Here is a 27,161-nt window from a genome sequence, read left to right as displayed (position 1 = left end):
TACAATCTCTCGATATACCACAGCATCATCCGCAAAAAGTGAACTTCCGATGTCATCCACAAGGTCATTTATGTATATTGTGAATAGCAACGGTCCTACGACACTCCCCTGCAGCACGTCTGAAATCACTCTTACTTCGGAAGACTTCTCTCCATTGAGAATGACATGCTGCGTTCCGTTATCTAGGAACTCTTCAATCCAATCACACAATTGGTCTGATAGTCCATATGCTCTTACTTTGATCATTAAACGACTGTGGGGAACTGTATCGAACGCCTTGCGGAAGTCAAGAAACACGGCATCTACCTGGGAACCCGTGTGTTTGGCCCTCAGAGTCTCGTGGAAGAATAGCGAGAGCTGGGTTTCACAAGATCGTCTTTTTCGAAACTCATGCTGATTCCTACAGAGTAGATTTCTAGCCTCCTGAAAAGTCATTATACTCGAACATAATCCGTGTCCCAAAATTCTACAATCTAATCGACGTTAGAGATATAGGTCTATAGTTCTGCAATTCTGTTCGACGTCCCTTCTTAAAAACGGGGATGACCTGTGCCCTTTTTCCAATCCTTTGGAACGCTACGCTCTTCTAGAGACCTACGGTACACCGCTGTAAGAAGGGGGACAAATTCCTTCGCGTACTCTGTGAAAAATCGAACTGGTATCCCATCAGGTCCAGTGGCCTTTCCTGTTTTGAGCGATTTTAATTGTTTCTCTATCCCTCTGTCGTCTAATTCGATATCTACCACTTTGTCGTCTGTGCGACAATCTATAGAAGAAACTACAGTGCAGTCTTCCTCTGTGAAACAGCTTTGGAAAAAGACGTTTAGTATTTCGGCCTTTAGTCTGTCATCTTCTGTTTCATTACCATTTTGGTCACAGAGTGTCTGGACATTTTGTTTTTTTCCACCTACCGCTTTGACATAAGAGCAAAATTTCTTAGGATTTTTTGCCAAGTCAGAACATAGAACTTTACATTCGAATTCATTGAAAACCTCTCGTATAGCCCTCCTCACAATACATTTCGCTTCACTATAACCCTCCAACCGTCACATGATGATGCAACACAAAAATTGCGTCGCGATTGAATAATACATGCTCCATGCAGACTTCTCTCCGAGCCACTCATGCGGCTATGTCCACTGCTTGCAACTTTCTCTGGGAGACCAGTAGCTTGTTTCCAATGCAGAACAACCCGTTTACCGTAACCATCGGACACTCACATGACGATGCAACACAGACATTGCGTCGCGATTGAATACTACAGGCCAAATGCCGACTTCTCTCTGAGGCACTCACGTGGATACGGCCACAGCCTGTAACCTCACCTGGGAGACCAGTAGATTGTTTCAATGCACCGCAAACCTTTTACTGAATCCCTCACAGCCGCACATTGACGATACAACACACAAAAGGCGTCTCGTTTGAATTCTACAGGCTCTATGCGGAATTTTCTCCGAGGCACTCATGTAGATAAAGCCATTGTTTGTAACCTAACCGAAGAAACCAGTAGCTTTTTTCCAATGCAGCACCACCCATTTACTATAATCCTCGCATTCTCACATTGACAAAGCAAAACAGAAATTGCGACGCGATTGAATACTACAGGCTCCATGCCGACCTCTCTCTGAGTCACTGACGTGCTTATGACCACTGCATGTTTCCAAAACAGAAAAATCCGTTTACTGTAACCCTTCACACCGACATGAAGATGTAACACATATTGTGTCGCAATTGAATACTACAGGCTCCATGCAGACTTGTCTCCGAGGTACTCGCGTGGATACAGCCACTGCTTGTAACCTCCCCTGGGAGACCAGTACCTTCCTTCCATGCAGCAAAACCTGTTTACTGTAATCCTCGCACCCTCAAATTGACGATGGAAATCAGAAATTGCGTCGCGATTGAATATCGACACATCTCCGAGCGACAGACGTAGATACTGCCACTCCTTATAACCTGACCTTGGAGACCATTAGCTTGTTTCCGATGCACCACAATCCATCTAATACAACCCAAAAACCCTCACATCGACGATGCAACACAGAAATTGCGTCGCGATGAAACACTACAGGCTCCATGCCGACTTCTCTCCAAAGGACTCACGTGGATACGGCCACTGCTTGTAACCTCACCTGGTAGACCAGTAGCTTGTTTCCTATGAAGCACAACCCACTTACTGTAGCCCTCGCACCGTCACATGACGATGCCACACTGAAATTACGTCGTGATTGAATACTAGAGGCTCCATGCAGACTTTTCTCCAAGAGACTGACATGGATAGGTCCACTGCTTGTAACCACCCATGAGAGATCAGTAGCTTGTTACCAGGTTGAGTAAATGCGTTGTGGTGCATCGGAAACTAGGTAGTGGTTTTCCAGGAGAGGTTATAAGCACTTGCCGTATCCACGCGAGCCCCCCAGAGAGAATTCTGCATGGGCGCTATAGTATTCAATAGCGACGTAATTTCTGTATTGCATCGTCATGAGAGTGTGTGAGGGTTACAGTAAACAGGTTGTGTTGCATTGGAAACAAGCTCCTGGCCGTTTTTTGTAACCGTTGAACCCTCATATTGACGATGCAATACAGAAAGTGCGTCGCGATTGAATACTACAGGGTCCATGGCGACTTCTCTCCAAGGGACTCACAAGGATACGGCCACTGCTTGTAACCTCCCCTGAGAGACCAGTAGCATCTTTCCAATGCAGCACATCCGATTTACTGTAACCCTCGCACCCTCTCATTCACGATGCAACACAGATATTGCGTCGTGATTGAATACTTCAGGCTCGATGCCGACTTCTCTCCCAGGCACTGACGTGGATACGTAACTGCTTCCAAACCCTCTTGCTAGACCAGTAGCTTCTTTCTAATGCAGCACAACCCGCTTACTGTAACCCTAGCACCCTCACATGACGATACGGTCACTGCTTGTAACCTCCCCTGGGAGACAGGTAGCATGTTTACAATGCACAACAACAACCCGTTTATCGTAACCCTCACACCCTCACATAGACGATGCAAAACAGAAATTGCGTCGCGATGGAATACTACAATCTCCATGCAGTCTTCTCTCCGAGGGACTCACGTGGATACGGCCAATTCTAGCAACCTCCACTGGGAGACCAGTACCTTGTCTCCAATGCACGACAACCAGTTTACTGTTACCCTCAAATTGATGATGCAACACTGAAACTGAGACGTGAATGAATACTACAGGCCCCATGCCGACTTTTCTCCCAGGTACTCACCTGGCTACTGCCACTACTTGTAACCTCCCATGGCAGACCAGTAGCTAGCCTCCGATTTACAACAAACCTTTTACTATAATCCTCGGCACCCTCACATTGTCGATGCAGCACAGAAATTGCACCACGATTGCATGCCACAGGTTCCATGACAACTACTCTCCAAGGGAATCACATGGTTACTGCCACTGCTCGTAACCTTTCCTGGGAGACCAGTACCTTATTTCCAGTGCAACACAATTCATTCACTGTAATCCTCGCACTATCACAAGACGATCCAACACAGAAATTCCGTCGCGATTAAATACTACTGGCTCCGAGACGACTTCTCTCCGAGTTAATCACGTGGGTACGGTACTGCTTGTAACCTCCCCTGGGAGGCCAGTAGCTATCTTCCGATTCACCACAACCTGTTTGCTGTATCCCTCGCAACCTCACTATGATGATGCAACACAGAAATTGCGTCGTGATTGTTTACTATATGATCCATCACGACTTCTCGCCAAGGGACTCACGTGGATACGGCCACTGCAGTAACCGCCCTAGGGAGACCAGTAGCTTGTTTCCGATGCATCAAAACCCATTAACTGTAACCTATGCACCATCACAATGACGATGCAACACAGAAATTGCGGCGCGATTGTATACTACAGGTTCCTGACGACTTCTCTCCGAGGGAATCACGTGGATACGGCCAGTGCTTGTAACGTCCCCTGGGTGACCAGTAGCTTGTGTCCAATGCACCAAAATCCGTTTATGGTAATCCTCGCGCAATCACATTGACGATGCAACCCAGAAATTGCGTCGTTATTGAACACTACAGGCCCCATGCCGACCTCCCACCGAGGGACACACGTGGATATGGCCAATGCTAGTAACTTAACTTCAAAGACCAGTAGCTTGTTTCCGATGCACCCGTGTAGCTCCATGCTGACTGCTGTCTGAGAGACTAAAATAGCTACGGTCACTGCGTTCAATCCCTCCTGGGCGCCCAGCAGGTTTTTTTCGATACACCATAACCCATTTACTGTAACCCTCGAAACATGATATTGACAGTGCAACGCAAAAATTGCATCGTGATTGATACTAGTCATCATGCCGATTCTCTCTGAGGGGCTAACACGGTTACGGTCACCGCATGGAACCTGTACTATACAATCGCGCCGTAATTTCTGTGTTGCATCGTCCATGTGAGGGTGCGAAGGTAACTGTGGTGTATCGGAAACAAAATAATGGAGTCCCAGGAGAGGTTACATTTGTTGACCCTAGCCACGTTATACTCTCAGAGAGAAATCGGCATGGGGACCGTAATATTAAATACGACGGAGCTTCTGTGTTGTATCAACAATGTGATGGTGCGAGGGTTACAGTAATCGGATAGTGGTGCATCAGAAGCTAGCTAGTGGACTCCCAGGAGTAGTTCCACGCAGTACCCGTAGCCTTGTTCCTTCCTTCCGATGGATCAGAACCCTGGGATGTAACCCTCGCAGCCTTACACTGACGATGCAGAACTGAAATTGAGTCGAAATTGAATACTACAGGCTCCATGATGGCTTCTCTCTGGAGGACCCACGTGGATACTGCCACTGCTTCTAACCTCGCCTGGACGACCGGTTTACTAATTTCCAATGCACCACAACACATTTACTGTAACCCGCGCACCCTGACACTGACGATGCGACACATAAGTTGCGTCGCGATTGAATTTTACAGGCTCCATGCCGACTTTTCAGAGAGAAGTCGTCATGTAGCCTGAGGTATCCAATCGCTAACGACTCCCAGGGATGGTTGCAAGAGGTGGCCATAGACACTTTAGTCTCATGGAGGGAAGTCTCCATGGAGTAAGTATTATGCAACTGCGACGCAATTTCTGTGTCGCATCGTCAATGCGAGGGTGTGAGAGTTACTGTAAATGGGTTGTGGTGCATCATTAAACCGCAGGAGAGGTTCCACGCGGTGACTGTAGCCACGTTCGTCACTCGGAGAGAAGTCGTCATGGAGACTGTAGTAGTCGATCGAGACGCAATTTCTGTGTTGCATAGTCAATGTTGGGGTGCGAGGGTTACAGAAAGTGGTTGTGGTACATCGGAAACAATCTACTGAACTCCCAGGAGAGATTGCATCCTGTGACGTAGCCACGTTATTCTCTCAGAGAGATGTAGCCTGTAAAACTCAACCGTAACGCAATTTCTGTGTTTCATCGTCAATGTCAAGGTGCAAGGGTTACAATAAACAGCTTGGGGTGCGCTGGAAAATAGCTACTGGATTCCAAGTAGTGGTCCCATGAGGTGACCTTTGCCACATTAGTCTATAGGAAAGAAATCGGCGTGGAGCCTGTAGTATTCAATTGCGACGCAGTTTCTATTCCTAACGTGAATGTCATGGTGCGAGTGTTATAGTAAACGGGTTGTGGTGCATCCGAAAAATGCTAATGGACTCCCAGAAATTGCAAAGTGTTTAAATAACTCGGGCTCCATTGCAGATATCTGTCTGAGAGCCTAATGTGCCAATGGTCACTGCATGTAACCTGTCTTTGGATTCCAGTAGCTCGCTTCCAATGAGCCACGACCCGTTTACATTAACCATCCCAAGCAAACACTGTCGATGCAACACATAAATTGCGTCGGGATTGATACCACAGACTCCAATTCTACTTCAATCCGAGAGACTTACGTGGCTATAGTAACCGCATGGAACCTCTCCTGGCAGTCTATTAGCTCTCCTGGCAGTCTATTAGCTTCTTTCCGATGCACCGCAACACGTTGACTCTAACCCTCGGACCCTCTCATTCACGACGCTACAGAGAAATTACGTCGTGAATGAATACTACAGGCTCCATGCCGACTTCTCTCTGAGAGACTAACGTGGCTATGGTCAGTGTATGAAACCTCTCCTTGAGTTCATTAGCTTGTTTCTGATGCACCATTACACCCTCACATTCACGATGCGAAACAGAAATTGCATCGTGATTGAATACTACAGGCTCCGTGGCAACTTCACCCTAACAGACTAACATGGCTACTGTCACCACATGAAACCTCTCCTGGGAGTTCAGTAGGTTGTTTCTGATGCACCACAATACGTTTACTGTAACCCTCACAACCACACAGTGACGATGCAACACAGAAAGTGCATCACGATTCAATACTACACTCTCCATGCTGACTTATGTCAGAGAGAAACATGTCCATTGTCACCGCATGGAACCTCTCCTGGGATTCCATTAGCTTGTTGCTGAGTCACCACAACCTGTTTACTGTAACCCTCGCACCCTCACATAACGCGACACAGAAATTCCGTCTCAATTGAATACTAGAGGTTCTATGCCAACTTCTCTCTGAGAGACTAACTTGGCTACGGTCACGACATGGAACCTCTCCTGGGAGTCCAGCAGTTTGTCGCCGATGCACCACAACCCGTTTACTGTAACCCTCCCGCCGCTACATTGACGATGCAACACAGAAATTGCGTCGCGATTGAATACTACACTCTCCATGCCTCCTTTTCTCCGGGAGCCTAACGTGGCTATGGTCACCGCATGAAACCTCTCCTGGGAGCCTATTAGTTTGTTTCCAATGCACCACAGCCCGTTTACTGTAACCCTTGTACCGTCACATTCTCGATGCAACATAGGAATTGTGTCGCGGTTGACTAATACAGACTGCATGCCGAATTCTCTCTGAGACAGTCGCCGAATGGAACCTCTCCTGGGTGTCCATTATATTGTTTCCGATAAACCACAACCCATTTACTGTAACCCTCACACTCTCACATTGACGATGCAACACAGAAATTGCGTCGGGATTGAATACTACAGGCTCCATATCGACTTCTCTGTGAGAGAAGTTTAATTATAGTTGTGATTCATTTTGTCGATCTGTTCTGGTAGCATGTATTCGCTTCGATTACCTGGACTGTAGGGTGGTTTTTGAGCAGGTGCCTGAAGCGATCTCTGATGTCAAACAACGATAGATACACTGTATGCTTACAGGTAATACACTTTTTAAACTCATCTTTGTCCAACACCGGCATCTCGCCAGTTGAGCATATTTTCCACCAAAAAGAATAAAGTTAGTACCTCACACCACCACCATTTTTCCGCCAGCTTGTAGGTGAAGGGTAGAGTTTGAGTGTGTATATCACTGTTTCAAGCGGTGTTGGGAAAGGTTTTCCCAGCGTGATAACATCCATTATTTGGTGTCGTCAATTTTTGAGTTGTATTGCGATTGTAGGTCGTCGTTGTGCAGCGCTATGCATATAGGCCCGATCTTTATGATTCTTTACATAACTATGACCTATCTTTACTTCAGTTTTTCGACCAAAATAAATAAAGTACACTAAGCTAACCTTCCTCTCCTGTATCAGGACGATTTCCATTTGGGTGGGGAGGGGGGAGGGGGGTATACGCTTGGGCTTTCTTTCCATTAGAAACAGGGTTCGAGTCGCAGCGAGGGCACCGCCATTTTTAATTTCCCATCAATTCCAAGCGTCTCTGGTGGTATAATTCTGTTTTCGAGGTGCACTTGTGCTTTCTGTCGAGGAGGACCAGTGTTCGAGTCCCAGAAATGATACCGCCAATGTTAATTCCCCGCAAATTCCCAAGTGGGGTTGGGGGTGGGACCTCAGCACAGCCCTGGGACAAAGATAACTAGAACGAAGTCAGGAGAAGTCTGTCTCTTAGGAAATTAATGGAATTTAAACGTCTTTTTTAGTCGGAAACGTACGTACCCTCAATCACACTTCCCGCATTAGTAGTAGTAGTATCGATTTTGACGGATACGGCTATTCCTCACTAGGACATGGAGCGAGGAAAAGGCGACATGAATATTTTCGATATATGATACATTGAGGTTCCACCCGCGTACTACCGCATGAAAATGCACAAGAAGAAGCAGCAACTTCTTATGAGGGAGTAAGCACCACATTCAGTAGCCAGAGGAGATACAACAATCTTTTTGCTGTTTACAGTAGCATCAGCACAGCACTGGAAGCGTTCCTATTGCACAAAGAAGCCCTGGTCTGACGTTAGGCACGTTTGCTCATGTGTAGGTTAATATAGCAATTCCTTCCTAACACCACATCTCTTGCGTAGATCCCCCTCACACTATTGAAGGTGACATATGTGAGATTGGTCCTCCCTCCTACAGAATACTATAGGGAATGGCTTAAGTCTGATGAACGCATTGGTTGTTTTGGTTCAAATGGCTCTGAGCACTATGGGACTCAACTGCTGAGGTCATTAGTCCCCTAGAACTTAGAACTAGTTAAACCTAACTAACCTAAGGACATCACAAACATCCATGCCCGAGGCAGGATTCGAACCTGCGACCGTAGCGGTCTTGCGGTTCCAGACTGCAGCGCCTTTAACCGCACGGCCACTTCGGCCGGCTCATTGGTTGTTTTCCTTAATACTTAAAGAATAACATTGTTTGTGAGAACCAATCGTAATTTGGTAATATCTGTATTTGACAGCGTGTTTGAGAACGTAGTTATGAATTGAGATACATATGTTTTGCCTACTTTTCTGTTTGGCCTCTGTGTAACACGTATGTCGCCTTTGTTGAAGTATGTGATACGAAAACCCACGTAGTTTACTCGAAGAGGGTGAGGGTTAAAAATCAATGCAGCCAGAGCATAATTTTTAAGCTTTCCTCGCTATTGAGTGTCCAGGTATCCCCTACCCACCTCTGTCCCCCCGCCTTTCGTGACACTTTTTCTCTAATTTTATGTATTCTCAGCCAATTTACGTAATTTTGGTAATTTTTTTCGCGATTTTACGTATTTCGAAGTATTTCCTTCAGTTTTATGCATTTAGCAGCAATTTGTCGTAATTATACCAGGTTTTCCTCGAGTTTTATCGACTGTATGTCATTTTTCATATTTATTGATTGTTTTTGTATGTATATGGCCATATATTGCTGGCATACCCGTGCAATGTTTGATCCATATGGGTATATTTGTGTTTCCTATACACCTGCTTACTAAAACCTTCTGAGAATTCCCCTCTTCCCGATGATCTAGATGTACGCATTTTGGATGAAAAGATCATGAAAAGTGTAGCAACACTCGCCTCGTATCGAGATGAGACTCAACGAGTGGTGCAGATTGGCAACTCGAAGTCTGGAAACAAATCCGTGTGCTGCTACGACACATTAGAAAGCTTGGCTGCAGACTCATGTATCGATGCATTTCATGGAAAATCGAAGTCTGGCACAGTTCTAGACTTTCAACTGACTTGCACTCTACTGTGTATGCATTTACAGCAGAGAGCTGACATGTGTACAGAGTTGATTTCTGCTGCCGCTCTGATACTTTTTCCCATAAATACAGGGTTATTACAAATGATTGAAGCGATTTCACAGCTCTACAATAACTTTATTATTTGAGATATTTTCACAATGCTTTGCACACACATACAAAAACTCAAAAAGTTTTTTTAGGCATTCACGAATGTTCGATATGTGCCCCTTTAGTGATTCGGCAGACATCAAGCCGATAATCAAGTTCCTCCCACACTCGGCGCAGCATGTCCCCATCAATGAGTTCGAAAGCATCGTTGATGCGAGCTCGCAGTTCTGGCACGTTTCTTGGTAGAGGAGGTTTAAACAATGAACCTTTCACATAACCCCACAGAAAGAAATCGCATGGGGTTAAGTCGGGTGAGCGTGGAGCGTGGAGGCCATGACATGAATTGCTGATCATGATCTCCACCACGACCGATCCATCGGTTTTCCAATCTCCTGTTCAAGAAATGCCGAACATCATGATGGAAGTGCGATGGAGCACCATCCTGTTGAAAGATGAAGTCGGCGCTGTCGGTCTCCAGCTGTGGCATGAGCCAATTTTCCAGCATGTCCAGATACACGTGTCCTGTAACGTTTTTTTCGCAGAAGAAAAAGGGGCCGTATACTTTAAACCGTGAGATTGCACAAAACACGTTAACTTTTGGTGAATTGCGAATTTGCTGCACGAATGCGTGAGGATTCTCTACCTCCCAGATTCGCACATTGTGTCTGTTCACTTCACCATTAAGAAAAAATGTTGCTTCATCACTGAAAACAAGTTTCGCACTGAACGCATCCTCTTCCATGAGCTGTTGCAACCGCGCCGAAAATTCAAAGCGTTTGACTTTGTCATCGGGTGTCAGGGCTTCTAGCAATTGTAAACGGTAAGGCTTCTGCTTTAGCCTTTTCCGTAAGATTTTCCAAACCGTCGGCTGTGGTACGTTTAGTTCCCTGCTTGCTTTTTTCGTCGACTTCCTCGGGCTACGCGTGAAACTTGCCCGCACGCGTTCAACCGTTTCTTCGCTCACTGCAGGCCGATCCGTTGATTTCCCCTTACAGAGGCATCCAGAAGCTTTAAACTGCGCATACCATCGCCGAATGGAGTTTGCAGTTGGTGTATCTTTGTTGAACTTCGTCCTGAAGTGTCGTTGCACTGTTATGACTGACTGATGTGAGTGCATTTCAAGCACGACATACGCTTTCTCGGCACCTGTCGCCATTTTGTCTCACTGCGCTCTCGAGCGCTCTGGCGGCAGAAACCTGAAGTGCGGCTTCAGTCGAACAAAACTTTATGAGATTTTCTACGTATCTGTAGTGTGTCATGACCATATGTCAATGAATGGAGCTACAGTGAATTTATGAAATCGCTTCAATCATTTGTAATAGCCCTGTATATGCTCTTATTGCTTACCAGATGAGCTACGCTACTTTTGTTTACACCTTCCAAATCTGATACGTCTCCAAAACCATGTCAGGGCATCTGAATACTGCAGATTTTTGTTTTTTATCCTCGTAATAAGTTATTCGTTAGTTACAGTGCGTCAGCTGCACTTGGCATTCTGGAACGTGAGAGTTTTCCCTTCCCGTACCTGCAGGATATGCACTCCCGCGATCATTATTTATAGCCGAACAATTAGCAAGTCATGGATTCGAACCACAACCGTCCTTCGCTGATAGCTCTATACATGCACATGTTACCAATCGCGAAGTCTCGATTTCAACCACTTGTACGTTATTTTCGACGGTGCCAGAGCCGCGGATATTGCGAAAAACCCTTCGCAAAACGATTCTGTAGGGGATGTAAGCACATTTAAATTCATCTTGCTAAAGAGCTAAACATCTTCGGTGCAAGTTACATTACCGATATTTCATAACAAAATTGTCTAGATTCTCCAGTAATAACAACAAACCAAGGCATCCTGTTGCGCCAATCACACCTACTTTCGTGCTCTTGAAGGTCCATGATGACAGTACATGGGCATCCCAATCCTGCTATGTTGTGTGCCAGATGTCCGTCTGATGGAGAGAGTCCTTTCTTGAGTACTGTTCTTATGCACTATACAGAACAGCACATTAGTCAGATGGTAATATACTGTATTCGAATGCTCCCAGTCACTCACAACTAAAGAGTCTACAGATGCAACGCATTTGTTCTATTTTTTGTATGTCTGTGTCCATGCATATGTTGCACTGGTGGATCCGCCATGCATTATATCTGGTATGGTGTCTAGAGGATGGTCTAGAACACGGTACGTTCGGATATGGTTCGAAGGTGGATGTACCGGTGAGTGAACTGGGTGTGGTTTGTGACAATCTTCCATAACACTCACACAGACATAGTCATACAGAAAATAGAGCAATTGCACTGTATCTGTGGAATATTTGGTTGTAAGTGACTGGGTCCATTCGATTACAGTTCTGTACCAAACATAAGAGTAATACGAAGGACTGTCTCCCTTCGTCCAACGGACATCTAGCACACAAAATAGTGGAGTTGGGTTGCTTATTTACAGTCATCGTGGACCTTTAAGAGTATAAAAGGAAATCAAGTAGGCGCAGCAGGATGCCTTGGTTTGTTAATATAATTGGAGAATCCAGACAATACTGTTACCAAATATCGGTGATATAACATGCACCGAAGATGCTTTTCTCTTTGCCAGGATAAACTTAAATTTAATACGTCCCCTACAGAATCGTTTTTCGAAGACTTTTTCGCTATTTGTGGGGCTGCAGCTCTGTCGGAAGCAACATACAAGCCCCAACACGATAGAATGGAAGGGAGATGAATGTGTAGAACTGTGCCAGACTTTCAGTTTCCAACAAGTACATCACTATGTGAGTCCTCAGAGAAGCTCTTTAATGTGTCGAAGCAGTACACGTATTTGTTTCCAGACCACGAGTTTCCAATGTGCACCACTTGTTGAGTCTCATCTAGGCACGAGGCGAGTGTTACTATGGTTTCCATGATTTTCCTATCCAAAATGGATACATGTAGATCATCAGGAAGAGGGGAATTCTCAGGATAAGATGTGGTGTCACCGCCAGACACCACACTTGCTAGGTGGTAGCCTTTAAATCGGCCGCGGTCCGTTAGTATACGTCGGACCCGCGTGTCGCCACTGTCAGTGATTGCAGACCGAGCGCCGCCACACGGCAGGTGTAGAGAGACGTCCTAACACTCGCCCCAGTTGTACAGCCGACTTTGCTAGCGATGGTTCACTGACTACAGACGCTCTCATTTGCAGAGACGACAGTGTAGCATAGCCTTCAGCTACGCCATCTGCTACGACCTAGCAAGGCGCCATATTCAGTTACTATGTCTTCTGAACAGATAATATTGTGACTCATGTACCGTCAAGAGCGACGTTCATCGTTAATAGATTAAAGTTAAGTATCAAACTACCTACGTCCGCTTTCTGAATTCTAATTCCTTGTCATGTTCCAGACCTCACGTCAATATAATTCTTCCCTCCCCGCGCCAGCCTGCGTGAGCTAAAACGCGTGCATTTCGGCCTCCACTAGTAACACGGTGTTGGCTCTTCTACCAACAACACATAAGGCATGCAAATATCCCCGTATAAAATCAAACAACTCATGGATGTGCCAGCAATATGATCATATAAGTACAGAAACATATCAAAAGATATGAAAAATTGACATATAATCGGCAAAAATCGAGAAGAACCTGATTTAATTATGACAAATTGATGGAAAATACGTAAAATTCAGTAAAATACGAAGAAATATGTAAAATCACGATAAGAACTCCCAAAATCACGTAAATTGGCTGAGAAGGCATACAATTAGAGGAAAAGTACAGTACCACAAAATGCGGGGAACTGAGGTGGGTTGGGAGTAACCGTAGACTCAAGACCGAGAAAAGCTTAAAAATTATGTCTGGCTGCATTCACTTTTAACCCTCACCCCCTCTCTGTAAACTACGTGGGTCTTCGTAACACATACTTTAACAAAGGCGACATAAGTATTACACAGAGGTGACATATTAACGCAGGCAAAACATATGTATCTCAATCCGTAACTGCGTTCTAACACATGCTGCCGAATATAGATATTACCGAATTATAGTTGGTTCCCACAAATAGTGTTATTCCTTAAGTATTAAGAAGAAGAATCAATGTGTTTATCAGACTTATGGTATTCCCAAGAATATTCTGTAGGAGAGAGGACCAATCTCACATATATCACCTTTAATAGCGTGAGGGGGTTGTACACGAGAGATGTGATGTTTGGAAGAATTTGTTATATTAACCTACACATGAGCAAACGTACCTAATATCAGACCAGGACTTCTCTGTGCAGGAGGAGTGCTACCAAAGCTGTGGTGATGTTACTGTAAACAGCAAAAAGACTGTTGCATCTCCTCTGGCTACTGAACGTGGTGCTTATTCCCTCGTAAAAAGTTAAGAAGCTGCTGTTTCTTCGTGTGCATTTTCGTGCAGCAGGACGCAGGTTGTATCTCAATATATCAGCTATCGAAACTATTCATGTGGGTTTTTCCTCACTCTGTTTCCTTGTGAGACATAGCCGCATCCGTCAAAACCAATACTTCTACTACTACTAATGATAAGCACGACTGACGCGGGAAGTGTGATTGAGAGTACGTATGTTTCCAGCTTAAAAGGACATGTTGTTGTTGTTGTTGTGGTCTTCAGTCCTGAGACTGGTTTGATGCGGCTCTCCATGCTACTCTGTCCTGTGCAAGCTTCTTCATCTCCCAGTACCTACTGCAGCCTAAATCTTTCTGAATCTGCTTAGTGTATTCATCTCTCGGTCTCCCTCTACGATTTTTACCCTCCACGCTGCCCTCCAGTACTAAATTGGTGATCCCTTGATGCCTCAGATCATGTCCCACTAACCGATCCCTTCTTCTAGTCAAGTTGTGCCACAAGCTCCTCTTCTCCCCAATTCTATTCAATACCTCCTCATTAGTTATGTGATCTACCCATCTAATCTTCAGCATTCTTCTGTAGCACCACATTTCGAAAGCTTCTATTCTCTTCTTGTCCAAACTATTTATTGTCCATGTTTCACTTCCATACATGGCTACACTCCATACAAATACACTCCTGGAAATGGAAAAAAGAACACATTGACACCGGTGTGTCAGACCCACCATACTTGCTCCGGACACTGCGAGAGGGCTGTACAAGCAATGATCACACGCACGGCACAGCGGACAGACCAGGAACTGCGGTGTTGGCCGTCGAATGGCGCTAGCTGCGCAGCATTTGTGCACCGCCGCCGTCAGTGTCAGCCAGTTTGCCGTGGCATACGGAGCTCCATCGCAGTCTTTAACACTGGTAGCATGCAGCGACAGCGTGGACGTGAACCGTATGTGCAGTTGACGGACTTTGAGCGAGGGCATATAGTGGGCATGCGGGAGGCCGGGTGGACGTACCGCCGAATTGCTCAACACGTGGGGCGTGAGGTCTCCACAGTACATCGATGTTGTCGCCAGTGGTCGGCGGAAGGTGCACGTGCCCATCGACCTGGGACCGGACCGCAGCGACGCACGGATGCACGCCAAGACCGTAGGATACTACGCAGTGCCGTAGGGGACCGCACCGCCACTTCCCAGCAAATTAGGGACACTGTTGCTCCTGGGGTATCGGCGAGGACCATTCGCAACCGTCTCCATGATGCTGGGCTACGGTCCCGCACACCGTTAGGCCGTCTTCCGCTCACGCCCCAACATCGTGCAGCCCGCCTCCAGTGGTGTCGCGACAGGCGTGAATGGAGGGACGAATGGAGACGTGTCGTCTTCAGCGATGAGAGTCGCTTCTGCCTTGGTGCCAATGATCGTCGTATGCGTGTTTGGCGCCGTGCAGGTGAGCGCCACAATCAGGACTGCATACGACCGAGGCACACAGGGCCAACACCCGGCATCGTGGTGTGGGGAGCGATCTCCTACACTGGCCGTACACCACTGGTGATCGTCGAGGGGACACTGAATAGTGCACGGTACATCCAAACCGTCATCGAACCCATCGTTCTACCATTCCTCGACAGGCAAGAGAACTTGCAGCTCCAACAGGACAATGCACGTCCGCATGTATCCCGTGCCACCCAACGTGCTCTAGAAGGTGTAAGTCAACTACCCTGGCCAGCAAGATCTCCGGATCTGTCCCCCATTGAGCATGTTTGGGACTGGATGAAGCGTCGTCTCACGCGGTCTGCACGTCCAGCACGAACGCTGGTCCAACTGAGGCGCCAGGTGGAAATGGCATGGCAAGCCGTTCCACAGGACTACATCCAGCATCTCTACGATCGTCTCCATGGGAGAATAGCAGCCTGCATTGCTGCGAAAGGTGGATACACACTGTACTAGTGCCGACATTGTGCATGCTCTGTTGCCTGTGTCTATGTGCCTGTGGTTCTGTCAGTGTGATCATGTGATGTATCTGACCCCAGGAATGTGTCAATAAAGTTTCCCCTTCCTGGGACAATGAATTCACGGTGTTCTTATTTCAATTTCCAGGAGTGTACTTTCAGAAACGACTTCCTGACACTTAAATCAATACTCGATGTTAACAAATTTTTCCTCTTCAGAAACACTTTCCTTGCCGTTGCCAGTCTACATTTTATATCCTCTCTACTTCGACCATCATCAGTTATTATATTAAAAGGACATATAAAATCCATTAATTTCCTAAGAGAAAGAACAGCAGTCTCCTGACTTCGTTCTAGTTGGTTTATAAGCAGCTCGAGCGGCGAATATACACTGACGAAGTCTTCCTGGGACACCATAATAGTGTAGAAGGAAGTAGTTTTATCATTTTAAAGTTTGTCGCCATAGTGATTGAAGTAGGAAACTTGCGGAATGGTTGTATGTCTGATGTTGGACAAATATATCCAGAATTAATTAAGAGTATTTGCATTCTGCACGACTAATACTTCGGACACCACGTGTCTTTAACAATACACAATTTTGAGGTTCATCATATTAATGTGTGATAACGCTTTACAATCATTGTTCTCATCCCGGTACCTTCTGATACTGAATCCACACAGTGGAATAATGCTTCAGAATTGATAGCACAGTTGATTTATGTGAAATGTTTCAAACTCTATCCGTATGGAGCTCCGTCAAGTATACACCATATTTTTCTTCTAAACCATCTGTTATATCATCGCAACATTCTCATGTCTTCTGTACACCAATAAGAGGTGATACCCTCCTCGACACAAACATATCTGGAGAGATCTTGTAAATTTGAGTAGGTGGCATAAGCAAGATTGTTGTTGCAGGAGGATTGGTCAAATCCAATGTGGGGGAGGTCTGTCAGTCTCCGCCTTTATCCCATGAAAGCGAGAATACTGTGGATGCTCATCCACACAGGGAGAAATGGCCAGTTAAATTCTGCACTATGATCGATGCGCTGGAAATATGTAGATAACCTAATTGCATCGCTATAGGACACTGTGTGGTATGATTTGGTAGCCAAATAGGCATACTGCACACTCATCTACCTGTATTTGCAATCTAGCATATTGTAATTGCAAAGTAGTGGAGGGGTGATTTGTCGATGATACAGAAATCGGGAAGCTATTTGCTGTGTCACTGGCTGGCGTCGAAATTACGGAGCAACTGATAAAATTGATTGCGCTATCAACTGTGGTGCATATTACAGTACATTGTCCCATATCGACGTTGTCTTTCCCATCCCATCCGCCTACTGGTACGCTGTTTATTAGCAAATAATGATTGAAATCACTTGGTTGGGATGGAGAGAGACTTGGCGGAACACTGGATATCTGCTACTTTGTCACTGTGGAGCATGGGATTTAATATAGAGGTCACCACCTTCAGACAGTTGTTTGGAACCGTGCAGTTACATTGGGTGGCATTACAAGTGGTAGATGCAGATAGTTCTCTCAGAACTACACTGATTTTGCCCATAAAACTAATAGAAATCGGCTATATCGATTCTTGTGGAATCGTGACTGTCTTATCGTCACGATTGCGTGTTTAAAAATAGGTGTTACCGCAAGTCCTGTGTTATTTCATACTTCATAACTTCTAATTGTAAAGTAGACACCACTTGATTTATAGCTCATTGTGGAATCTAGAAATGATACATGTATTTTTCCGACATGTGAAAAGATTGCATGAAACAGGTTGTGATGATCAAATTGCGTACAAAACTAGAGCCCAAGAATCTGCTACTGTTGCAATTGAATGGCTGTTATGTGGTAGGGATTTTACACTAAGGTCGGTAGAGGGGAGCTATGGATCAAAAATGTCAAATGTAAGCTTGTAGATGGTATTTGATTTCTATGTAATGGAAGAGAGGGAGAGAGACGCAGTAAAATCTTACGGGAGGTTCTATTGCAAGACAGGCTCGGACGATTTGTTTTGCAAACGCAGGTGTAATATAGCTTTGCATTGTAAAACGGAACCTGCCATAGTGCACTAAACAGTAAATTTCTCTTGACTTATGGCTTATAGTTCTCAAAAGTAAAATGATTTTTTCCGACATGTAAGGAAGTGGTGTGCAAGATTGTATTCTCTAACGTTATTTCATGTGTCTAAAACGTTTGTAATACACATATGCACGACATTTTATTTACAGACACTGATTTGAGAGCGAGAGACGCTCTCAGGTAGTGTAATTTCTCCATCAGGCTGAAATAAATTGCTTAACATAGGTGTTTTTTTCTATGGAGTTTAAATTCTCATTTTTTCTTTACTCTGGCAACGGCTTCGATATAGCGAGGGCATTCTGAGGTGACTAGTAATTTTCGCAGCAAAATAGTGGAAGTTATTTTTTCCCAATATTATGCAGGGTGGACATATATAGGGAGTGTATAGCCCGACCTCTGAATTTTGGCCATTTGTAATTGGCGGCGATGTGCTTCGTTGGCTGTTGCAAAGTAATGAGATGCAAATTCTATCCTGCAGTCGAACGTAAAAACTACAATGACTTTGCTCATGTTGCTGTTGTTGCTGTGGTCTTCAGTCCTGAGACTGGTTTGATGCAACTCTCTATGCTACTCTATTCTGTGCAAGCTTCTTCATCTCCCAGTACCTACTGCAACCTACATCCTTCTGAATCTGCTTAGTGTATCCATCTCTTGGTCTCCTTCTACGATTTTTACCCTCCACGCTGCCCTCCAATACTAAATTGGTTATCCCTTGATGTCTCAGAACATGTCCTACCAACCGATCCCTTCTTCTAGTCAAGCTGTGCTACAAACTCCTCTTCTCCCCAATTCTATTCAATACCTCCTCATTAGTTTTGTGATCTACCCATCTAATCTTCAGCATTCTTCTGTAGCACCACATTTCGAAAGCTTCTATTTTCTTCTTGTCTGAACTATTTATCGTCCATGTTTCACTTCCATACATGCCTACACTCCATACAAATACTTTTAGCAACGACTTCCTGACACTTAAATCTATACTCAATGCTAACAAATTTTTCTTCTTCAGAAAGGTTTTCCTTGCCATTGCCAGTCTACATTTTATATCCTCTCTACTTCGACCATCATCAGTTATTTTGCTCCAGAAATAGCAAAACTCCTTTACTACTTTAAGTGTCTCATTTCCTAATCTAATTCCCTCAACATCACCCGACTTAATTCGACTACATTGCATTATCCTCGTTTTGATTTTGTTGATGTTCATCTTATATCCTCCTTTCAAACTAAAAACTAAACATAAAACATAAAACTAAAAAGAAAAAAGACTGCGCCCATTTTCATGGAAAGAGGATATTTATTATCATCATCACGATTGTTTCCTTTTTAGTAGATGTTCGGTTAATAGAGATATATTGATGTTAAATACAATTGCTACAGTGCAGAGTGTCCAAGGCAGGCACTTGCAGGAGTGATGTGGTGACGGTCCATTGTGTGTGTGGGGTCGATGTGCCCCGAGCAGGGCACAGCGCGTGGGGCATGGCGGCCCTCATTTATCTCATATTTAGCTGGCTTTACATCCTTTTGTGTTGGTGAAGGACCCTCGCCTCAAAGCAGGCTGGGTGCCGCTCCTTTGCCAGAGGAAGGGCGGTAGGCCGCAGAAAAAACTGCGAGGCACTCAGTAGCAGTTGACCTGTCCGAAAAGGTCTGTGTCTGCATAGTAGGTGGAGGGAGGGAGCGGCAGGGGTGCCTATAATTTCGCTAGTGCTCGATCGTACTTCAAGGAGAATGCACAGTCAACTGCCGCCCATCTGCAGCCTGTCGGGACAACGATTTTCCCCAGTGCATGTGTTGCATTATGACCCGTTCATTATGAATGCTGTTTTCTTTCTCGATAATTTCGATGCGTAATTAGATCAGTGAAGCACTTTCCATCAGCCGCAGTAGCGTCTATTGGCTTCGATTCCTGGGCTGCAGGGCGAGGCATCTATAGCGAATTCTGAAGTCAAACAGCTGTATGCTTACAGGTAATACACTTATTAAACTCCTCTCTGTCCTATACCAGTTGAACATATTTCCTGTAATAAAAAGTAAAGATAGTACCTTGTTACCCCAGACTTTTTTCTGCCAGCTAATAGATGAAAGATAGAGTTTGAGTATGTGTGCCACTAGTTTCGAGTCGTATTTTGAAATATTTTCCCAGTGGGTAATACCAGTTGTAGGGTATCGTGAATTTTTGGGCTGTCTTACGATTTCGGGCCCTCCTTGTGTAGCGTCAAGCATATTGTTATGTAATTTCGACAAATCTTTATAATTAATTACGTAATTATGAACAATCTTTACCTCAGTTTACAACCGAAATAAATAAAGTACACTAACCTAGCCTTCCTCTCCTGCATCTGGTCAGTTTCCATGTGTTGGGGGCAGCACTTGGGCCTTCCTGTCCTGATGGACCAAGATTTGAGTCCCAGGAAGGGCACCGCCATTTTAAATTTCCCGCAAATTCCCGGGGGGTGGGGGCGTCAGTACATCCCTGGGACAAATAAATTCTCACCAAAATTCGAAATTCCCACCAATGGGATAGGTGGGGGAGGGAGAGGGGGAGGGTTGTGGAGGGGGACGGGGTGGGGGGTTCCATGTGTCAGCTGAAGAAAGCCCATGACGTCATCTGCGGATGGGAAGGCGGTGGTGGTGGCGGTAATTAATTGATCAAGTTAATTAATTTGCATAGCAATTTGATACCAATTTGGTGTCAAAATTGCACCAAGAGACCCAGTACGCTACTACTCCGAGAAACAAGTTGGTAATGCGATCGGACTCGTGAATTGAGTAGAAAGTAGTAACAAAGTACATGTACTTTCATAAATTTAATCCAATGAAAAGAAACGGGGCTGCACATCTTATGATTGCATACTGCACAGTGAATATATTAGTTCGCAAAGGCAATGGATTGCACTGAATATGGGTTAGTCTTCTCCTTATAGTGTCCAGCCGAGCAATAACGTTAATTTACAAAATAGTTAGTCACGAAAGTCATGAAGGGCAACTTTGAAGCCTGATTCTCCTTTATAGATAATGTTGTAAACGTGAGTGAGTTTACATAGCCCAATACTTCGTAAAAAAACAGCCAGCAATGTGGCACACGTCCACCTACCTTTATCAGCATCTGTAACCTAATAGCTTCCTGAGAAGGACTGATCATTATTAATATTGTTCGGTGGTAGTTCAACAGACGAGTGTCTATTCATCAGAATGCTGGTGAATCGTGTATTTAGCTCACGTAATCTAACAAGACGACAGTCAAGCAGAGCAACACACTCAAGTGGGCCGAAATACAAAATAAATGATAATGCTCGTTTTCAGTTGAAACCGAGAGAAATGAATAAAAAGGAGCATATAGTCCGCCAACAGAAGCAGATAACTTTACAGCCCATTAGGAATATTTCAACGCGCAGTTTAAAATTTGAATCTACAAGCAGACGAATAATCACTTTCGTAGCATACAGTTCTGATATAGAAACTAATGTATATACAGGGTGTCCACAAAAGGACTCCCTGATTTCAAAATTAAATATCTCGAAAACAAAGATCGATAGAGGAATGCAGTAAACGGTATGTTTATTGTGAAAGCTGTAAGAAGTTTATACAGTAGTTTGAAATAATAAATACAAAAGTTGCTAACAGATGTCGCTTTAATCGCCATACGTAATTCCTAGTATAAATAGTGATCCGAAGCCCAGAGCGATCAGTCCCACTATTGAAACGTGAAAGGAGGTTAGCGTACCGAAGGAAGAGATTAAAACCATGTACTCCATTGAACAACGCGTTTTTCTGGTGCTAGACTACCACAGGTTAGAAGAGAGTCCTACGGCAACAAGGCGAAGTTTTCAAGCACGATTTAATGTTCCAAAAGGACCCGATGCGAAAACCATTCGTACGCTCTTCGCAAAATTTCAACGAACAGGCAGCGTAACTGATGATCTAGTGGGGCATGTTGGCCGCAAGCAAACCGCAGTTACGCCTGAAAATATCGCCACAGTTTCTGGAATTATTCAGCGAAATCCAATGTCATCCGTCCATAGAATTGCATCTGAGACTGGTTTGAAGCGTTCCAGCACGCAGAAAATACTGAGAAAGAGCCTACACATGTTTCCTTTCAAACTTCAAACGCACCAGGCCATACCCGTACGAGCTGTGCAACAAAGGGTTGCCTTTCCTAATCAGATGCTCACAATGATTGATAGTGAAGGATTTGATGTTGGCTGCGTCTGGCTTATAGATGAAGCACACTTCCACCTGAATGGACACGTGAATAAGCAGAACTGGCGATTTTGGGGTTCCGAAAAGCCATATTGGTGTGGAGCGAAACCCCTGTATTCTCCTAAAGTTACTGTGTGGGCTGCAGTATGCAGCAGAGGCATTATTGACCCTTCTTTCATTCGAGAAACGGTCACTGGTGCACGTAACGTTGCAGTTTTGGAACAATTTGTCGCCACACAGCAAGCGTTAGAGGATCGACCAGGTACTGAATGGTTTATGCAAGATGGAGCCCGATCACATCGGACCGAACAAGTGTTTCGCTTTCTTGAGGAATACTTCGGGAATCGAGTCATTGCTTTGGAATATCCCAAATTTACTGGTGCAGGAATGGATTGGCCTCCATATTCGCCGGATTTGACTCCCTGTGACTTTTTTTTGTGGGGCACAATGAAAGACATGGTCTACCCGAAACATCCCGCCACGCTGGACGAGCTTGAATCGGCGATCTCTGTGGCATGTGAATCCATTTCGGTAGAGACACTACGAAATGTGATGGCGAATTTCATTCTTCGTTTGCGCCACCTTTGTAGTGCCAATGGTGAACATTTTGAAAACATTGTGATGTGATTGTTTGCAAAGATTGTTTTCATACGATTATTTCAGTTATGTGTGCTGATATGAGCTGTACAGCGTACAGCGCCATCTGTTAGCAGCTTTTGTAACTATTATTTCAAACTGCTGTATAAACTTCTTACAGCTTTCACAATAAACATACCGTTTACTGCATTCCTCTATCGATATTTGTTTTCGAGATATTTAATTTTGAAATCAGTGAGCCCTTTTCTGGACACCCTGTATATGGAGCGGGTAATGTCTGTACGTTTACAACATAACGAAGCAAAATAATGTACGCGAGATGCAATAAACAGCTTCCGACGTATGCCTATACCGCTGTGCGAAAGGACATGCCCGAGTTCCTGCATGTGGAGTGCTCTTGATGAAATCGTGTCACACTAACCTCCTCACAAAAATTAACTTTCTTTAAAGCATGTAAGTTGTAATGATCTCATCTAATTACTCTTGCATTGTTGGATCTGTTTAACAGCTTAGGCTTCCGCCAGACAAGTAGCATTCCTCCCTACATCAGCACACAGCGCAATTGCTCTAAGACCTCTCCACAATACAGTAATGTACTGGTGTCCCTCTTTCAAATGAACTGAACCATCATGGCCCAACACCCCCAGACGAATCCCACTGGTTGCAAGCAGACAGGCTCTCAAAGAGTCGACATTGTTGCAGTGATCAAGCAAAGAAGTTGCTACAAAGTTTGTATCGATTGATGGACATTGGCGAGAACATATACGCATGGAGTATAACAATATGATGAGCGTTCAGTAAGTAATGCAACACTTTTTTTCTGAAAGTAGGTTGGTTTTACTCAAGATTCCAGTACGCCATATTATTCCCCACTTTTTTGGCTAGAAAACCCTATTTTTCAACATAATCTCCACTCAATGCGACGGCCTTACACCCAATTGTTGTGAGGGCTTATATGTTGACAAGGTACTACTCTACTGGTCGATGTCGCAGTTGACATCTTGGCGCATCAGTAACTTCAATATCTTCCACCTACTGTTTGCTACGGATTGAGTTTTTATCATGGCCAAACAGATGGAAGTCGGAAAGCGAGAGACCTGCACTGTAGGGTGGATGAGAAAGAACAGTTTTGTGATGTCCATTCGAGTGCTCAAACGTATGTGAAGTCCTGCGTTGTCATAGAGATGGACAATTCATTTATAGCTTTGTGGCAAAGAACACATTGAAGTCGTTTCTTCAGTTTCCTGAGGGTCACATGATGCGCTTCAGAACTAATCGTCGCACCATGAGGGAGGGCATGAAACAGAGTAACCCCCTCAGAGACCCAAAAGACCGTCGACCATGACTTTATACCAGCCGAGGTAATGGCTTTGAAACTTTTCTTCAGAGGAGAAGTGGTGTGACGCCAGTCCGCAGATTGGCGTTTTGTTTCTGGTTCGAAGTGAGGAATCCATTTTTCATCGCCTGTGATGATGTTCAACAAAAAACTGTCACAATCAGCCTCGCCCAATGGCTCTACATCTACATCTACAGTTATACTCCGCAAGCCACCCAACGGTGTGTGGCGGAGGGCACTTTACGTGCCACTGTCATTACCTCCCTTTCCTGTTCCAGTCGCGTATGGTTCGCGGGATGAACGACTGCCGGAAAGCCTCCGTGCGCGCTCGAATCTCTCTAATTTTACGTTCGTGATCTCCTCGGGAGGTATAAGTAGGGGGAAGCAATATATTCGATACCTCATCCAGAAACACACCCTCTCGAAACCTGGACAGCGAGCTACACCGCGATGCAGAGCGCCTCTCTTGCAGAGTCTGCCACTTGAGTTTGCTGAACATCTCCGTAACGCTATCACGCTTACCAAATAACCCTGTGACGAAACGCGACGCTCTTCTTTGGATCTTCTCTATCTCCACTGTCAACCCGACGTGGTACGGATCTCATACTGATGAGCAATACTCAAGTATAGGTCGAACGAGTGTTTTGTAAGCCACCTCCTTTGTTGATGGACTACATTTTCTAAGAACTCTCCCAGTGAATCTCAAGCTGGCACCCGCCTTACCAACAATTAATTTTATATGATCATTCCACTTCAAATCGTTCCGCACGCATACTCCCAGATATTTTACAGAAGTAACTGCTACCAGTGTTTGTTCCGCTATCATATAACCATTCAATAAAGGATCCTTCTTTCTATGTATTCGCAATACATTACATCTGTCTATGTTAAGGGTCAGTTGCCACTCCCTGCACCAAGTGCCTATCCGCTGCAGATCTTCCCGCATTTCGCTGCAATTTTCTAATGCTGCAACTTTTCTGTATACTACAGCATCATCCGCGAAAAGCTGCATGGAACTTCCGACACTATCTACTAGTTTTGTGAGAAGCAGTGGTCCCATAACACTCCCCTGTGGCACGCCATAGGTTACTGTAACGTCTGTAGACGTCTCTCCATTGAGAACAACACGCTGTGTTCTGTTTGTTAAAAACTCTTCAATCCAGCCACACAGCCGGTCTGATATTCCGTAGGCTCTTACTTTGTTTATCAAGCAACAGTGCCGAACTCTATCGAACGCCGTCCGGAACTCAAGGATAATGGCATCTACCGGGGAGCCTGCATCTAATATTTTCTGGGTCTCGTAAACAAATAAAGCGAGTTGGGTCTCACACGATCGCTGTTTCCGGAATCTATGTTGATTCCTACAGAGTAGATTCTGGGTTTCCAGAAATGACATGATACGCGAGCAAAAAAGCATGTTCTAAAATTCTACAACAGATCGATGTCAGAGACATAGGCCTATAGTTTTGCGCATCTGCTCGACGACCCTTCTTGAAAACTGGGACTACCTGTACTCTTTTCCAATCATTTGGAACCTTCCGTTCCTCTAGATACTTAAGGAACACGGCTGTTAGAAGGGGGGCTCACCATCACCTATGAGTGCCTCCAATTTTCTGGTTTTCTAAAAAAAAGGAACGCGATGCCATGTGTCTGCTTGGAATGCACCACGACTACAGACGCCATTTTGAAGGATACTTATAGCGCCGCCTGTTGTGTTGGCAGAAGAGCCAACACCGTGTTACTAGAGGAGGCCGAAATGCACGCGTTTTAGCTCACGCAGGCTGGCGTGAGGAGGGAAGAACTATACTGACGTGAGGTCTGGAACATGACAAGGAATTAGAATTCAGAAAGCGGACGTAGTTTGATACTTAACTTTAATCCATTAATGATGAACGTCGCTCTTGGCGGTACATGAGTCACAATATTATCTGTTCAGAAGACATAATAACTGAATATGGCGCCTTGCTAGGTCGTAGCAAATGACGTAGCTGAAGGCTATGCTAAACTGTCGTTTCGGCAAATGAGAGCGTCTGTAGTCAGTGAACCATCGCTAGCAAAGTCGGGTGTACGACTGGGACGAGTGCTAGGGAGTCTCAAGAGACTAGACCTGCCATGTGGCGGCGCTCGGTCTGCAATCACTGATAGTGGCGACTCGCGGGTCCGACGTATACTAACGGACAGCGGCCGATTTAAAGGCTACCACCTAGCAAGTGTGGTGTCTGGCGGTGACACCACACCGCCATCTATCGGAACTTCATGGAAGTATAACGACTGAAGTGGGAATATTCCGCAATAAATTCCGCTTTTTTTTCAACCGACACTGTCCGAGAAAAAAAGTGTTGCATGACTTACTGAACATCCCTCGTATAAGCATCACTATAGACAGAAAACACGGTATAGTGTGAGGAAAATGAAAGTGCTGAGTAAAGGGGCACTTTTCAGCGTGATGCGAAAGAGTTATTACAGTCTGGTTCGAGCAGTGTTTGTTAATGTTTACTCCTGACCTTGACGAGCATCCCGATGACGGTGCCGACAATGAAGATGGCGACGGAGGTCTGTCGCGCCTCCTCGTCGTCGTCGCCGCCGCCGCCCTGGTGTATGTGCGCCGCCGTGCTGGCCAGCACGCCCACCATGCCCAGCTGCAGTCCCAGCAGCGGCGCCGGCAGCCGCCCCCGCAGCCGCCCCCGCGCCTCCGGCCCCGGGGGCGGCCACACCCCCAACAGGCGCAGCACCTTCTCGCCGGGGCCCAGCAGATCCCGACCCGCCTCCGACGCTACCGCCCCCCTGTAAGCCGTTTGTTTGTACCGATTTAAAGGCACGCAGTAAACTGGAATCAACTACACTCTGCTCATGCCGAGTTTAAACGGAAGTAAACGTTGCGGTATGCAGGGCCAAGAAAAAATACCGCACTTGGCGACGAGTATGTGAGTCCTCATCCCAATTCAAGTGTTTCTAGCAAAATACACACTAATGGCCTGATCTATACAGGGTGTTACAAAAAGGCACGGCCAAACTTTCAGAAAACATTCCTCACACACAAAGAAAGAAAATATGTTA

General features: G+C 45.2%; 1 protein-coding gene across 1 annotated transcript in view; it reads right to left on the bottom strand.

Moving 5' to 3' along the window:
• Window positions 1–26,737, bottom strand: part of LOC126484688 (putative odorant receptor 71a) — a 218,683-nt gene extending 191,946 nt beyond the window's left edge. The window contains exon 1 of the mRNA XM_050108283.1: window positions 26,609–26,737. Within this exon, the coding sequence (XP_049964240.1) occupies window positions 26,609–26,737 (129 nt within the window). The remainder of the gene's footprint in view (window positions 1–26,608) is intronic.
• Window positions 26,738–27,161: the final 424 nt, after the last annotated feature.

Source organism: Schistocerca serialis, chromosome 6 (genome assembly GCF_023864345.2).
Source record: "Schistocerca serialis cubense isolate TAMUIC-IGC-003099 chromosome 6, iqSchSeri2.2, whole genome shotgun sequence".
NCBI classification, from domain to species: domain Eukaryota; kingdom Metazoa; phylum Arthropoda; class Insecta; order Orthoptera; family Acrididae; genus Schistocerca; species Schistocerca serialis.
This window is presented reverse-complemented; position numbering and strand designations above follow the sequence as displayed.